At 37.7% G+C, this 15,641-nt stretch overlaps 1 protein-coding gene across 6 annotated transcripts in view; it reads right to left on the minus strand.

The window, feature by feature from the left end:
• The window catches only part of LOC126761473 (axotactin), a 171,061-nt gene that overhangs the window by 74,000 nt on the left and 81,420 nt on the right, over positions 1-15,641 (minus strand). For all 6 annotated transcript variants that reach the window (XM_050477658.1, XM_050477654.1, XM_050477656.1 and 3 more), the window contains exon 9: positions 347-1,212. In XM_050477658.1, coding sequence (XP_050333615.1) covers positions 347-1,212 — 866 coding nt within the window. The remainder of the gene's footprint in view (positions 1-346; positions 1,213-15,641) is intronic.

The raw sequence follows: 15,641 nt of genomic DNA on the forward strand, positions 1-15,641 counted from the left end.
GCTCGCCATACTGATCTTATATTCATATACCTGTATATATACATATTAGGGTTTTTGACGTTTCCTTCTGGGTGTTACAAGCATTGTAGCAAACTTAATATAACTTGCTCAGGGTACAAAAATCGGACCGTTGATTTTATAAAATAAATCATCGAAATTCAGTCGATCTGTTAAAATTTTATAATGTAAGTTTCCTATTTCCCTAAAAAACCTACGATGATTAAGACCTTGCCCTCTTTATATACTAAATTCTCTTTATGTGGATATGATTTCCTCTCCACATGACTTAAGATAATCATTATTCTTTCAGAATTATTATTGCATATACTGATCATATAATACATACCGCTTTGCGTTGCCGAGAAAATCCACAGTCAGATTCTTGGCGGACGAAGTGAACCAAGTTGCCGAGTGCAGCTCCAACGGCGCCTTATAACAGTCATACTTGATGTACTGCGTACAATATAAAGAATGTGAGATCAATTCTTGCAACATGTCTGGTGAAAATTCGCGATAACGAATATTATAGCTAAAATCACTTTCGCTCGCCGAACGCACATCAACTTGGCTCGGTAGATTGTGCTCGACAATAGTTTTTGTAGCATTCTCCAAGCTCTGGAAGTCACACTTAACATGCGCCGGTGGAAATACACCATTGCCATCAATATCGATGAGATATACATCGGATTTGGTGTATCCAAGCAGTGCTAGTTCCTCACAAGTCTTGCGATATTTCGTAAAGTGACAGTTCTTGCCGATGTAGCCGGTGTGTTTGCAGTCACATGTGACACGATCATCTTTCACGAAACACTTGCCGCCATGCTCGCAAGTATTCGGCCGTTTGCATGGATCAATGTAATTACAGTTATCCAATGCCACCTCGCCTACCACACGTTCCGTCTTCACAACATGTCGTGGCTCGATAAGATGACCATTTATTTCGATGTCGCGTATGCAACCGACCAGCCCAGAGGCGGCCGACTTAAGACTGCTGCCAATAATTAACTTGTCACCGATATTAAAAGTCAAGCCGAACATTTGGCTTTGCCGCAGATGGTAGTCAACGGTGAAAGTGATTTCGCCCGCTTTGTAGTCCAGCTCAACGGAATGCCAAGAGGTGGCTCTGTTCACTTTGATCACCGTTGAGTGGGTGAGGTTGCTGCCCAAATCGGGCACTAGATCAAAACTCAGTTTGTCCGAGGAGAGGCGTATCTGTGCGCAAGCATAAATTTTGAAAATCAACGAGCATGTGTTGTCGTGCCGTTGTATTTTGGCACGCGAGCACAGTTGGTGGCGGTGTTGACGGAGATGGTTGTGGTGGTGCATTTTCCAATTTTGTGTTTTTCAATTTCCGACACAGCAGTAGGGGCGTTGCGGAAAGTTGGGTCGGCGGATATTTAGTTTGGCATTTCCGTTGCCATTATCATCGTTTGGTAGCATTTCCGCGTGAACGGATGTCGAACGTTTAATAGAGTGGTGCATGAGTGTGTTGTAATGGTGAATAACGAGAGGGTTGCATGAAATTAAAAAGGAAAATTTTTTTTTATTATTAAGTGAATATTCCAAAATATTGTATATTACTTGAACTTAGTTTTAACTATATTTGTAGTTCAATATAAGTAAATAACAATATCCATGGCATGCACAAACTGCATCCAACTCATGCCGAATTTCACAACTGCAATCTTAACCGTTATCACATAATACTTGGCCTTCCATTTGGGCCATAAACGACCAAGTTTCTAACACTTCAAGCATATTTTGTAATATTTTTGAGCTTATCCTTGATAGAAAGTTCCCTTGTAGGCGAAATATTGGGGTGAGAGTAAAGAAGACAATGCATGCCTTATTCTATTGTCGAGAAGCTATAGCGAAGAGGTGGGGACCCTAACCAAAGGTGGTGTTTTGGCTCTACGAAACCGCCAATAATCTTCGAAAATGTATAATTTAGGTGTAGGGCGCTCGAAAAGGTCACGCTCGCTAAGAGGCTTGAACGTATCCAAAGGGCGGATCTCATCGGTTTCTTCGGTCCACTGCGGAACATACCCAAAATAGCATTTAATGCCATTTGGACACAGGTGCATTACTGCGAAGATCACTCTAAGGGTCAGAGAAGCTGGGTATATAAAAGAGTTATGCTGAAATTTTCTCCTCCTTCAATTGCATTATTTGAAACTTGGACAATTTATTACTGAGATTACTACTGGTAGCTCATCGCCGCTCATATACCGAAGAGCAAATTGTGATCGGGAAGAAATTGCCGGAGAAGAGGAGGAGGAATTAATCAAATGGGGAAACTTGAAGAGAGGGAGAGTCTTCTGTAAGGAGCCCTCCCAAAAGCCAAGCTTAAAACTACCGACTACTGTTTTTTAGATAGAAGTGACTCCTGTTAAGAAAACAGTAAACTTACTGCTGCGGAGTGCAACTTTTTTCAGGGAGGCGTGCATACACTCCAACAGCAGAACAGCAACATAAGTGCTCACCTTGCGATTTGTGGTCTCAAAATTAGTCAATGAATATTTTTCCTCAGTAGAAAAGACATCAAGCTACTTTATCATCCGCTCACATAAGAATAGGAATGAGCTGGATTTCCGTTGGCATTTTGCGTTCCAGCACTGACCTGTGGATCTCATGTACGCTTAAAAAGTCTTGATGGACGATCTGCTCACATACGACTGCGATATCTCTCTGGTCTAGAGTAGAAGGTAAGAGATCAAATAAACTTCTTGTCGTAGGAGTTCTACTAAAAAACTCGAACACAAATTGTCAAAGTTGTATGGAAGAGGAAGAGGTGGAAAATTCAGAAACGTGCTTCTCTATTGTCCAGCCTTAACAAAGATCAAGGTTGAAACTTCTCGGCAGTCATAGCTTCGGAGAACCTGGAGACACGATTGAAACTGGCATTACCGCCTATATACCTTATATATATATATATACACAAATACCCAGGAATCCGATTGAAGATCCAAATTAAAACATCAACAACCTAATTTTTTCAAAGCAGAAAATACTAAAAACTTAAAAGTGATATTTGAACTCAATTATTTATTCTTTTGTATTATTAGTCAATATTTAATATTTATTACTCCAAATTTTACAAATGACATGTAAAACAAAAGTTTCCTTACAAACTAGATAAAATAACACAGTCAGTCTAAAAGACTAAGCGCTCCGTGAACTTTTTCTATCCTTAAAATCAGTACTTTCTCTCGCCGCTTCGTTACTGGTTAATCTCTGTCGCTTAGGGTTGTTTACTTCATTGTCATCTTCCCTTCCTCGTATTACTGCTCCTTTGAGTTGTTTCTTCTTTCTCGAATTACTCAAGATCCGAACCATACACAATTTCAAAGAATCGCTGAAAATCTGTTCCTGTTTGAGAGCTTCATAGTCCATATCACTTTGAACCTTTGTTTGCGAGATTAGTGTGTCAGTGACTAAGAGTTTCGATTTTATCATTGGCAAACAGGGACCAAAAGAGCGTTTTTTGGTTATCCTTAACTGCGCCTGGTGCATAAATAGCGTGTAGCCCAGTGTGGGTTTAGGGCTCTTCTCAAAACTTTTATCGGTGGACGTTTGAAATTTATCCTTAATATTAGTAATTTCTCTCATTGCTTCGTTATTGGTTAATTTCTGTTGCTTAGGGTTGTTTACTTCATTGTCATTTTCCCTTCCTCGTGTTACTGCTAATTTGAAATCTTTCTCCTTTCTCTGCATTAATATCGAATTATTTTGCGACAAGACCCGAAATAAAGCCAATTTTAAACGATTGCTGTAAATCTTTTCCTTCATGAGATCTTCATAGTCGCAATCATTTTGAACTTTTGTTTGCGAGATTAATGTGTCTGTGACTAAGAGTTTCGATTTTATCAATTGCAAACCCTGACTAACCAATCCTTTCTTGCGGATCCTCAACTGCGTCTGGTGTAAAAATAGCGTATAGCTCAGTGAGAGCTTATGACTCTTTTCAAGACTTTTATACGTGGACATTTTATATCAGTTATGCTTTCGTCTCTAAGGTTAAGGTGTGACTGATACTGATCTAGTAGAGTGGTCAAACTTTTATAGAGATCTGGCAGGTAACAAATATTATTCTAAGTATGGGGACTATTGCAGTATTGCGCAGGTACCGCCTTCTTGCCTTAACTTTTTCGCAGGTTCACGACTAAAGCAGGTACGCCAAAGTTATTTACGGAAAATACGGATAGTTTTATTGTGGGCGGGGAAAGCATAAGCACTAATAATAGTATTTAGAGAAAGCTCATATCTTTTCATTGAGCACAAAAGGTATGTTGCAACACCTGAGCCTTGGAAAAAGAACAATGGAAAATGTAAGTGTGTAGGTAATTAACTAAATATTATTTAAATATTTGTTTACACGTTAAAACTTCTCAAATTATTAATTAAACTAACCAACTTTATTTAGTTTGAGTGAGACATTATTAAATTTGGCAGATCCTTTGTGGAGGTCATGCTTAGATAATCTATATTTACGGGAACACAATAGATTAAAATAGATTGTCGACGTTATCATTCGCCGAGTTTAGCTAAACATTTTAGTAATTTGAGGCGTGAGATTACCTGTGACATTCGGAACAACATAATGAGCTGACCTTCGCAATGTTTCCATAAATAGTGAAATTCCTTGCTAAAAAATATTATTTAGCTTTCAACTCTACTGCAGGGCGGATCTGCCGTACTTTAGCTATCCTCACTTTAGTCAGATCTAAAAATGTTCTCAAACAAAGTGCTGCCACTTTCCCCAAACGAAGTTAAAGTAACTCATCAAGCGCCAACATTGAGTTACATGTTGTTTGTACACCGTCATAAATTGAGAAGTCGTGACAAACGATTCGAACAAAAGATAAGTTTGGCGCAATCGAAGTTGTACGTAACCGATACACTCATCACTGAAAAGAAAAAGCATCTCTATCAACAAGGTGGCTTGGCCGATTTAGCCACCCTGAACCGGGAGCAGTTATTTTGCAATCATTTGAAGAAGAAAGTCAATAAAATGCTAGCTTGGAAAGAGATGAGCCCCGAAGAGAGAATTAAAATCAAGCAGGCAGCTTTAGCTATGAGAAAAGCAATGGAATCCCAAGACAATGAAGAAGAATACAGTGCCAAAAGACAAAAATTAGACGATTGAAGAGATTTTAGGAAAATCGAAGGGGTTCAGCATACTAAACCACATGGTCATCAGCATTTGTAATTATTTAAGTTTCAATAAAAATTTATGTAAATAAATTAAATTATTTAAGTTAAGTACTTGTGTAAAAGAATTATACAAAAACAATAATTTCACTTTTTATTTCACTTGTTTGTATGTAATAATTCAAGATTTCTAGAAGCAAATTTGAGATGTGGTTAATATAAAGTTCTTCACTTGTGGTGTTGCCACAAAATTAAATTTGAAAACTAAATTGTATCTTCGAAAATAATAAAAATTCGTCCTTCATTTATTCTCAAGGTCAACTAAAATTTTTCAAAGTTATCAGCTAATTAGTTAATGTTCAAAAAGCCCAGATATCGGTACGGTTTACCAGCGGAAGTGAATAAAAGAGTGAAAAATCTACGGCATAGTTATTTTCTCAAAATAAAATTGCATTTGAAACGTGATTAGGTTAAGAATGATAAAAGAATTTGTAAAAGCATTGGACATTGGTGTAAACATCTTCTTGCTATTTAAACCGGCTGGATGAGATGGAATTATTTTCAGAATGAGGCAGCAGCTAAAGGACTCAATGGTTTCAAGGCTGGAAAAAATATATAGGGCCAGCATCCAACTATCGTATATACCGAGAAGCTGGAAAAGTGGTGTTCCTACCAAAACCAGATGGCCACACATGGCAACACAGACCTGTAAGCCTCACCTTCGTCAAGCTGAAGGTTCTAGAAAGGTTATCTAAGATCATATCTGGGGATACCTTATCGAATGCACAGCAAGCATACCTAAAGGGTGGGTCAATCTCAACTGCCCTACACGAAGTGATTAATATGATTGAAAAGTCACTACATCACAAATAAGATACAATGGCGGCCTTTTCTTTACGTAGAAGAGGCTTTCAATTACACTGTGAAACATTTTTGGGATTATTGTCTGGGAGGTGAGAAATTCCAAGTCAGGGTGATGGTACTAGGTCAGTATAGTAAAACCCTCAAAGGGTTTGGCGTTCGTATGTGTCAGTTTTTTTTAGATGTTTTTTCGCTTAGTTGTAACATTTTGGCAAAAACGTAGTTTTTTATTTATTTTTTTTTTTTATTTTAACATGATAATCACTGGAAACAAACGATGGACAATGCGATAGATACTTCGCATGCCACTGAAGTTCCCATACTTTTCGCGAAGATCATTTCGACATTATAGCCTTCAAATTCGCGTCAATTATGGGATACGAAAAAAGTGATATTGTCGAAGAAATTTTATTATTAAATGTCGTTATTATGTGTCACAATCTTCATGCACCGAAACTATGTAATGAAACCCGATTGATTGCGACGCAGCTATCGAATACAAGGAGGCAGAATGTGTGGTTCTAACGATTTTCCATTTTAGTTCAAACGTATTCCGTTTCCAATGAAAATTGCATATGAGATGACAAGTGTGTGGCTTAAATTTGGAAATGCCATATTTTTCACACGGCCTGCTATACGTGGCGCGTTTATAAGTTTGAAACCCATTTTCTCTATATATTAACGGAACAGAAGCCAAAAATGTTGTTTATCAAGCTGCGTTACATTGAAAAAAAAGGAATGATATATTCAACTTTCTTTTCATTTCAAAACACATAAAAGTACGAGTTGATCATTATGTTTTAAAAATGATCGCGGTCAAGTGACCGCCGTGAGATTAAATTTGTGTCAACAGTAAGACACCGAATATTCTCTTTCAAGATTTCAATCGGCTCGAGCAAATTCAAAAAAATGTTAATCGCACGATCTTGGTTTCGTTGGCTGTGTAGCATGCGCCACCACATGCTATTTGTAGGAAAAGACGTCCACAAAGCAATATGGACCAATCCTTCCATCTGTCCATAGAACACCAAACAGTTAGTATTAACGTACACATTCAACCAAAAGTGTGCTTCTTCGAGCCTGAATTAGAGAATTTTTATATATACAACCTTTAGACGGCGCTACAGCCAATGAAATAAACTATTTATGCAAGGAAACTTTTGTGGAGCGCATTATCTCGCATCGTGGATCTGTGGCGTGGCCTCCAAATCATGTAATTTAACACCGCTAAACTATTCTTATGGTGTTATGTGACAGAGAGATTTACAGCATCACGTATGGAATTTTTCCAGCCAGCCAGCCGTGGTGCTTGTTCAAAAACATTTTTAAGACAAAACGGCAAACCTTCTTAGGCAAATCGTTTGGCATTACTTCTTAATTTATGACGGTGTACGAACAACATGTAACTCAATGTTGGCGCTTGGTCAGTTCCGCTAACTTCGTTTGAGGACATTTTTAGATCTTACTAAAGTGATCTTACTCTTGAAATAAAAGGGATGCAATTTTCTTTGTTTTTGTTTAATTCTTTTACACAAGTACTTAACTTAAATAACTTATTTTATTGGGATAAATTTTTAATCAAACTTAAATACTATACAAATGCTGATTCGTGATTTATCAACTATGATCATCTGGTTTAGAATGCTGGACCTTCTCGGTTTTCATGACGCTTCCATCATCTAATTTTTGTCGTTTGGCACTATTTTCTTCTTCATTGCCTTGGGATTCCATTGCTTTTCTAATAGCTACAGCTGCCTGCTTCATCTGCATTCTCTGTTCCGGGCTCATCTCTTTCCAAGCTAGCATTTTATTGATTTTCTTCTTCAAATAATCGCAAAATAACTGCTCCCGGTTGAGAATACCTACATTGTCCAAGCCTCCATGTTCTCTATCAACGTGCTTTTTCGTTTCAGAGATAAGTGTATCGGTTATGTACAACTTTGATTGGGTCAAACTTAACTCTTTGGCAAATAGTTTGGCACGACTTCTCAATTTATGACGGTGTACGAACAACATGTAACTCAATGTTGGCGCTTGGTTAGTTCCGCTAACTTCGTTTAAGGACATTTTTAGAACTGACTAAAGTGAGGATAGCTAAAATACGACACGTCTGCTCAGTAGTAGAGTTGTAAGCTAAATAATATTTTTTAGCAACGAGTTTCAATATTTATAGAAATATTGCGAAGGTCAGATCCTTATGTTGTTCAGAATGTCTCAGGTAGGCTCACGCCTCAAATCACTAAAATGTTTAGATAAACTCGGCGAATAACAATGTCGGCAATCTATTTAAGTCTATTGTATACCTGTATACAAAGATTATGTAAACGCAACCCACTATCTATACATAAATAATTACCAATATTTATGTCACCTTTCAAGGGTAAAAATGATATTAGGGACTATACTACCTGTACCTGAAGAAAACTTTCGAGAATAAAAGTTTTGATAAGAGTCATAAGCCCACATTGAGCTACACGGTATTTTTGCACAAGACGCAGTTAAGGATCCGAAGGAAACAATCGGTCGGTCCCGATTTGCCATTGATAAAATCGGAACTCTTAGTCACTGACACACTAATCTTGCAAACTCAAATTCAAATAGGTACAGATTTTCAGCAATCGTTTGAGATTGTCTATTTTACGGATCTTGTCGCAAAAGAATTCGAGATTATCGTCGAGAAAGGAGAAAGTATGCCGAGAAGCAGTAATACGAAGAAGGGAGGATGACGAGGAAGTAATCGATGCTAAGCGTCATAAACGATAACGAATAGGAGATAAAAAGACTGTCCACGGAAAGATTAATTTTTCTAATTCAGTGTATTAGACTATTAGTATTTAAGAAAAATTTTGTTAATTTCTTTGTCTATGATCTGAATGATGTAAAACTTTAGTATACAATGATAAGAAAATATATTTAATTTAGTAATTATATACTTTCAACTAACTTCGCACGCTTGTGAGGTATTTCAAGAGTTGTGCTCCGATTTCGGCTCTCATAAAGCTCTCACTTTAATAATGTATAAATACATATATCATTATACATATCTCTCTCACTTAGTTTTAGGTTATACATACGAGTACAACCGCTGGGTGAACAAAACTATTGTTCTCTGGAACAACAGGTTGCAAGAGTATAAAGGAAATATTAACAAGTAAGGAAGGGCTAAGTTCGGGTGTCACCGAACATTTTATGCTCTCGCATGATAAAGTGATAATCGAATATTTCTAATGGACAAAAGTCACCGTCATATCAGCAAAAACTTCATTTATAAGCGAAGCAAACATATTTTAATATGTTGTATGTTTACCGTTATTTTTAATAACTTCTTGCAAACGTTTTGGCATCGAATGAACCAATTTCTTCGTAACATCTGAGCTGATTTTTAACCATTCTTCCAGAAGTATTTGCTTTAGGGTAGTTTTTGATGTGATATGGTGTTCTCGAACGCGTCTATCCAAATGGTCCCACAAATGCTCGATTGGATTAAGATCTGGGGACTGTGGTGGAGTTTTCAGGGTGTGAGGAGTGTTGTACAAGACCCACAATCGAACAATTTCTGCTGTATGCTTGGGGTCGTTGTCATGTTGAAAGTAGTACTCGTTCTCAATTCCTAGCTTTTCAGCACTTCTCTTCAAATTTTCTTTGAGAATATTCAAATACAGTGTTTTGTCCATTATTTAGTCAATAAACACTAACTCTCCAACGCCAGCTGCTGACATGCAACCCCACACCATGACTCCAGCACCTCCGTGTTTTACTGTTGAGTGAATATTTTTTTCTGATAATGCATCGCCCTTTTGCCGCCATGTCAAAACACGCCCATCTGACTTATAAACACAAAATTTACTTTCATCAGAAAAGATAACTTTCTCCCAAAAGTCATTTGGCTTGTTTAAGTGCTGTTTTGCGAATAAAAGTCGTTTTGTTTGGTTAATTTTACTAATGAGTGGTTTTCTTCGACAAACTCGGGCATTATATCCATTACTATTGAGCACTCTACGGACAGTGCGAGGGTGCACAACCGTACCTGTGTCCTCCTTCAGCATTGCAGCTATTTCTGACGAAGGGGTTTTTGGCTCTTTTTTTATTATCTGTACTATCTCCCGTTTTTCCCGGTCTGATAGCGCAGGTGGTCGCCCGCTTCTATGTTGATACTCGCAATCTGGATCATTTTTAAAACGATTTGAATTCCATCTGATGCCTTCTCTGTATAATACATACATTAGGAACCAATGATGATAGCGAAATAAAACTTTACACAAATACGGTATTTGAAAAATATGTAAATGACGGATAATGAAATCTCGATTATCACTTTATCATGCGGGAGTATAAAATGTTCGGTGACACCCGAACTCAGCCCTTCCTTACTTATTTTAATACCTAATAGAAATCATTTAGATGGTAGTAGTAGAGTAATAGTATTATCTATGTATGTGTCAGCCTCAGTAAAGCGTGGACGGGTTCTCAGCCGCACTTTTCTTGGAATTAAAAAAGAAAAGCAAAATTTCCCGCAAATGTCGAGAATTCGGCTCAAAAAGTAACATTTTCAGTTGTGAATAAGTTTGGGATGCAAACAGATCTCTACAAATATTTTGTTGGGTTAATGTTGACACGAATGTCCAAGATTGACCCTAGAGACATCTATTGGAAAAAAGTTGTAGACCTAATAAATATAAATAAAGTTAATCAGACTATATCCTTTAATGGTTTGATTTCAACTCATACTTTGAGATGAGGATTTCCTCTAGACGCGAATAGAAAAGAGGTATAGATCCTGAAACCTTTATTTCTATCCGCCTACTAGACCTGTAGAGTTCTATTGAATAACTGCGGGAGGACACATAAAGCAATCATGTACACGGGCTGCGATGCAGCTGTGTTTGCCTTGTCGAGGCCGCAGATTAATTAAAACATAACCAACAACTGCAGAAAGGCTCGAAGCTCACTTACAGGTCAACTCCACTTGTCCGTAATTCCGGTTTCCAGTTACAGAAACATTTTCGGAAACGGAAAGACGCACGAGTTGGCAAAGTTAGGAGTCTCTTTAGACGAGTCCGAAGCGAAGCCAGGACTATGTCTGCTAGGAACGATTAAGAGTGAGATTTTTAAGGATTTTAAGCAAATTGCACTGAACAGAAAACATCAAAAAGTTCCAAGATAACAAAACAAATATGACCGAAATATGATAGGAACAGAAAAAATAACCTGCTATCTACGCCCAGAAATAGCTACACTTTTTATGCGAATGCCTCTTTATCAATTTACAATTGCGTTATAAAAGAATAACTGAACAATGTAGCATACCAGGTGGCAACTTTTTTTTTTCAAGATATTGTAAGAGCTATATCCAATAATTATTGCCATACGGTACCTATATGAAACAGCCAGGAAACCGATTGAAGTTTAAAGTTAAAACATCAAGAACTTAATTTCTCCTTTCTCGAATTATTCAAGATCCGAACCAAATAACTTTGGACATTTGTTTGCGAGAATAGTGTTTGCAGTATTGCGCAGGTACCACCTTCTTTAAGCCTTGCCTTAACTTTTTCGCAGGTGCACGACTAAAGTGGGTACGCGCAGGTATGCCAAAATTCCTTTATTTACGGGAAAATAATGGTTTTATTATGGGCGGTGCAAGCATAAGCACTAATAATAGTATCTAGAGCAAGTTCATATAATATCTTTTAATTTAATTTAATTAGGAGTTCTCACATTATGAATTACACTGGGCAAACTTTTTTTTTCAAAATCCTTCCGCAAATCTTCCAAAAAGTGCATGTGGGCATCTCAAATTGTTACCTGTGGTCATTTAAGTCTTCTTCGATGCAAACTGTACGGCATCTCCGAGGATGCGCATTACCTACTAGAGTGAACGTGGGGAGCAACCGAGCCATGATTGCTCGAATTACCGATTCTGCTTAGCGATTATGTTGCCCCAATATTGGATACAGTGTACCGAACCAACATATAAAACAGTGACACAGGGAAATTAAATGCAAAATATAGTACAACATACAAGTATAATGGATGTTGTAATGGGGCTTCCTCAAAGTTACGCCCACAGTAATTTAGCGTAATAAGCAACCTTTTTACCTGAACCCAACAGGTAGGCAGAAAATATTACCAAGGAATCTGTGTGCAAAAGCTATAAAAGCCAGAGTGAAGAACGAAACAACTATCAATGTCCGATAATCATCGCAGTTGAACAGTTTACAACGCAAAATGCTTAAAAAACAAATTAAACATATCACAGTATCTGAAATGTTTAAGCCATCTCATCCAGGAACTCTCAGTTATACTCTATTCTTGCATCGTAACGAAATGAAGAGACACGGTGATCAATTTAATCGTTGTTTACGATTGACGAGGTCAAAATTTTTCGTCACAGAAAAGCTGATTACCCAGGTGACCGCACAGATGTATCGTCCAAGTGCTCGTGAAATCCAAATACTTCATCGGGAGCAATTTTTCTGCGAACGTTTGAGGCAGCAAATGCAGCATATGATGAGTTGGCAGCAAATGAGCGAATCACAGAAAAAGGAAATTGTCGAGGCCGCCTCTGTTAAAAGAGAGGCAGAACAACAAAAGGTGGAAGAACATGTTAGGCGAATGAGTCTCAAAGGCAACAGCGGCAACATTAAAATGGAACCAAAAGGTACTTCTAATAATAAAATGATGGCAAAGGGAGCTGCACATTATGGACACATGACGAACCCATCAAGTCTAAACTATGACAAGGCAAGCAGAACGCCAAACGGAAAAGTGCAGTTAAAAAATTTGGCAAAAGCGACTCCGCAAAATTCGCATAAGCACGCAGTTGGAAACAGGGTTTCACAAATAATGGAGTTACCAGGAAATCGGCACCAAATAACGGAATACCGCAAAAAAATGCGTCAACGGATGGCGCAACGCAAAAACTTTATTTGAATTACTATTGTTCATGTTGGTTTAAGAAATATATAAATGTTATATAGAAATACATAAAGTTTATAGTAATAAAAATAATAAATATGATTCATTTAAAATAAATGTTCTGAAGAATTTGAGCTTCGACTAAATTTTTAACAAAATAAATGGCTCATATTATTATTCTTAATCGAAAGTCTATAAAATATATGTATGCTAGTTATATATACTTTTATCGTACTTAAAAGATTTCTGCATGCCTATTGGAGTTTCCCTGTCTACACTCATCTCCTTGCAGAGCAGCTCCTTTATGGTATGGGGACCATCCGCAATAAAGTGTTCAGGTCCGATCATGTTGATGGTAGCTGCAGAGCGATCGAGCTCGTCAGTCAGTTCGTTTCTGGCTATACCCTTGTGAGCGCGTATCCATCTAAAAAAAACTTGGTTACGAACTGATAGACTGTTCAGCCATTCTATGCACTCCTGCACCAGTAGCGATTTAATCTCATAAGCAGAGATCGCTTTAAGTGTCGCTTGCCCCTTGCTGAGTATGGTAATACTATCGTTGCGTTGGGGCTTTATCTCCTTACACCGACTCTTAGCAAATACCCCTGCTTAGAAAAGTTCCTATAGATTTGGAGAATTTGGTACGCGGACCTACATTTCCTGCAGCAATTGCTTCTAACGTTTTCCAGCCGTCGACTACTACTTGATTGTGCAGCAGGTCGAGACTGGTTTCAATCTATACAGCCTTACTGCCAAGTGTAACTTTAAACTTCCTGGCTAAGTTAATCCTTTTGGTAACTCTGCCCTTTGGGAGAGGAGCCAATGATACACTTAGGGCTTTCATTTGCTTTGATGAGATTACATTTCCGTTGACAAATCCTTTAACTGTCATTTGAAGCAATGTACATATGTTTGGCTGCTTGTTTATTTACTAGGTGAAGCGGTGTGAGTTACATGACTGCCTGCCTTCGGGCACGTACGCATTGCACTCGACGCGCAGATGCAGCTCCGATAGTTGAAGTCCTACGTCTGCGATGCTTTTGAAGCCCAGGCCACCGCCCCACTTCTAAGGATCGGTTACACGATCGTGGTGTACATCGGATAATACTTTGGTAGCAGGCCCTTTCCTGACAAGTCGATTGCACACTAATGTCTCCTAAGCATACGCGAATTGCATAGGTTCAGTACATCCTCGCGATATGACAACGGGGATCCAATTTTTCCCCTTCTGGTTTGAGCTCATTTCTTCATTTAAAAAATATATAGTATATAAGCGACTACATAATGTTTTTAAAGGTAATTTCGTGGGACAATCCGTCTAAATCTTTAATATTTCCTTTATACTCTTGCAACCTGTTGTTCCAGAGAACAATAGTTTTGTTCACCCAGCGGTTGTATGTATAACCTAAAACTAAGTGAGAGAGATATAGCGATATGTGTATTTATATTAAAGAGAGAGCTTTATGAGAGCCGAAATCGGACCAAAACTCTTATTTTTCGAACCTCTTGAAATACCTCACAAGCGTGCGAAGTTAGTTGAAAGTTTATAATTACTAAATTACTAAAGTTTTACATCATTCGGATCATAGACAATATATATATATAATAGTCTATTACACTGAATTAGAAAAATTAATCTTTCCGTGGACAGTCTTTCTATCTCCTATTCGTTATTGTTTCTGTCGCTTAGCATTGTTGACTTCCTCGTCATCCTTCCTTCCTTGTATTACTGCTGCTCAGCATTTTTTCTTATTTTTCCGCAATAATCTCGAATTCTTTTTCGACAAGATCCGTAAAATAGACAATTTCAAACGGTTGCTGAAAATCTGTTCCTGTTTGAGAGCTTCCATGTATAAAACACTTTGAATTTTAGTTTGCGAGATTAGTGTGTCAGTGACTAAGAGTTTCGATTTTATCAATGGCAAATCGGGACCGACCGATTGTTTCCTTCGGATCCTTAACTGCGTCTTGTGCAAAAATACCGTGTAGCTCACTGTGGGCTTATGACTCTTATCAAAACTTTTATTCTCGAAAGTTTTCTTCAGGTACAGGTAGTATAGTCCCTAATATCATTTTTACCCTTGAAAGGTGACATAAATATTGGTAATTATTTATTTATAGATAGTGGGTTGCGTTTACATAATCTTTGTATACAGGTATACAATAGACTTAAATAGATTGCCGACATTGTTATTCGCCGAGTTTATCTAAACATTTTAGTGATTTGAGGCGTGAGCCTACCTGAGACATTCTGAACAACATAAGGATCTGACCTTCGCAATATTTCTATAAATATTGAAACTCGTTGCTAAAAAATATTATTTAGCTTACAACTCTACTACTGAGCAGACGTGTCGTATTTTAGCTATCCTCACTTTAGTCAGTTCTAAAAATGTCCTTAAACGAAGTTAGCGGAACTAACCAAGCGCCAACATTGAGTTACATGTTGTTCGTACACCGTCATAAATTGAGAAGTCGTGCCAAACTATTTGCCAAAGAGTTAAGTCTGACCCAATCAAAGTTGTACATAACTGATACACTTATCTCCGAAACGAAAAAGCACGTTGATAGAGAACATGGAGGCTTGGACAATGTAGGTATTCTCAACCGGGAGCAGTTATTTTGCGATTATTTGAAGAAGAAAATCAATAAAATGCTAGCTTGGAAAGAGATGAGCCCGGAACAGAGAATGCAGATGAAGCAGGCAGCTGTAG

Source organism: Bactrocera neohumeralis, chromosome 6, assembly GCF_024586455.1.
Source record: "Bactrocera neohumeralis isolate Rockhampton chromosome 6, APGP_CSIRO_Bneo_wtdbg2-racon-allhic-juicebox.fasta_v2, whole genome shotgun sequence".
Taxonomy (NCBI): Eukaryota; Metazoa; Arthropoda; class Insecta; order Diptera; family Tephritidae; genus Bactrocera; species Bactrocera neohumeralis.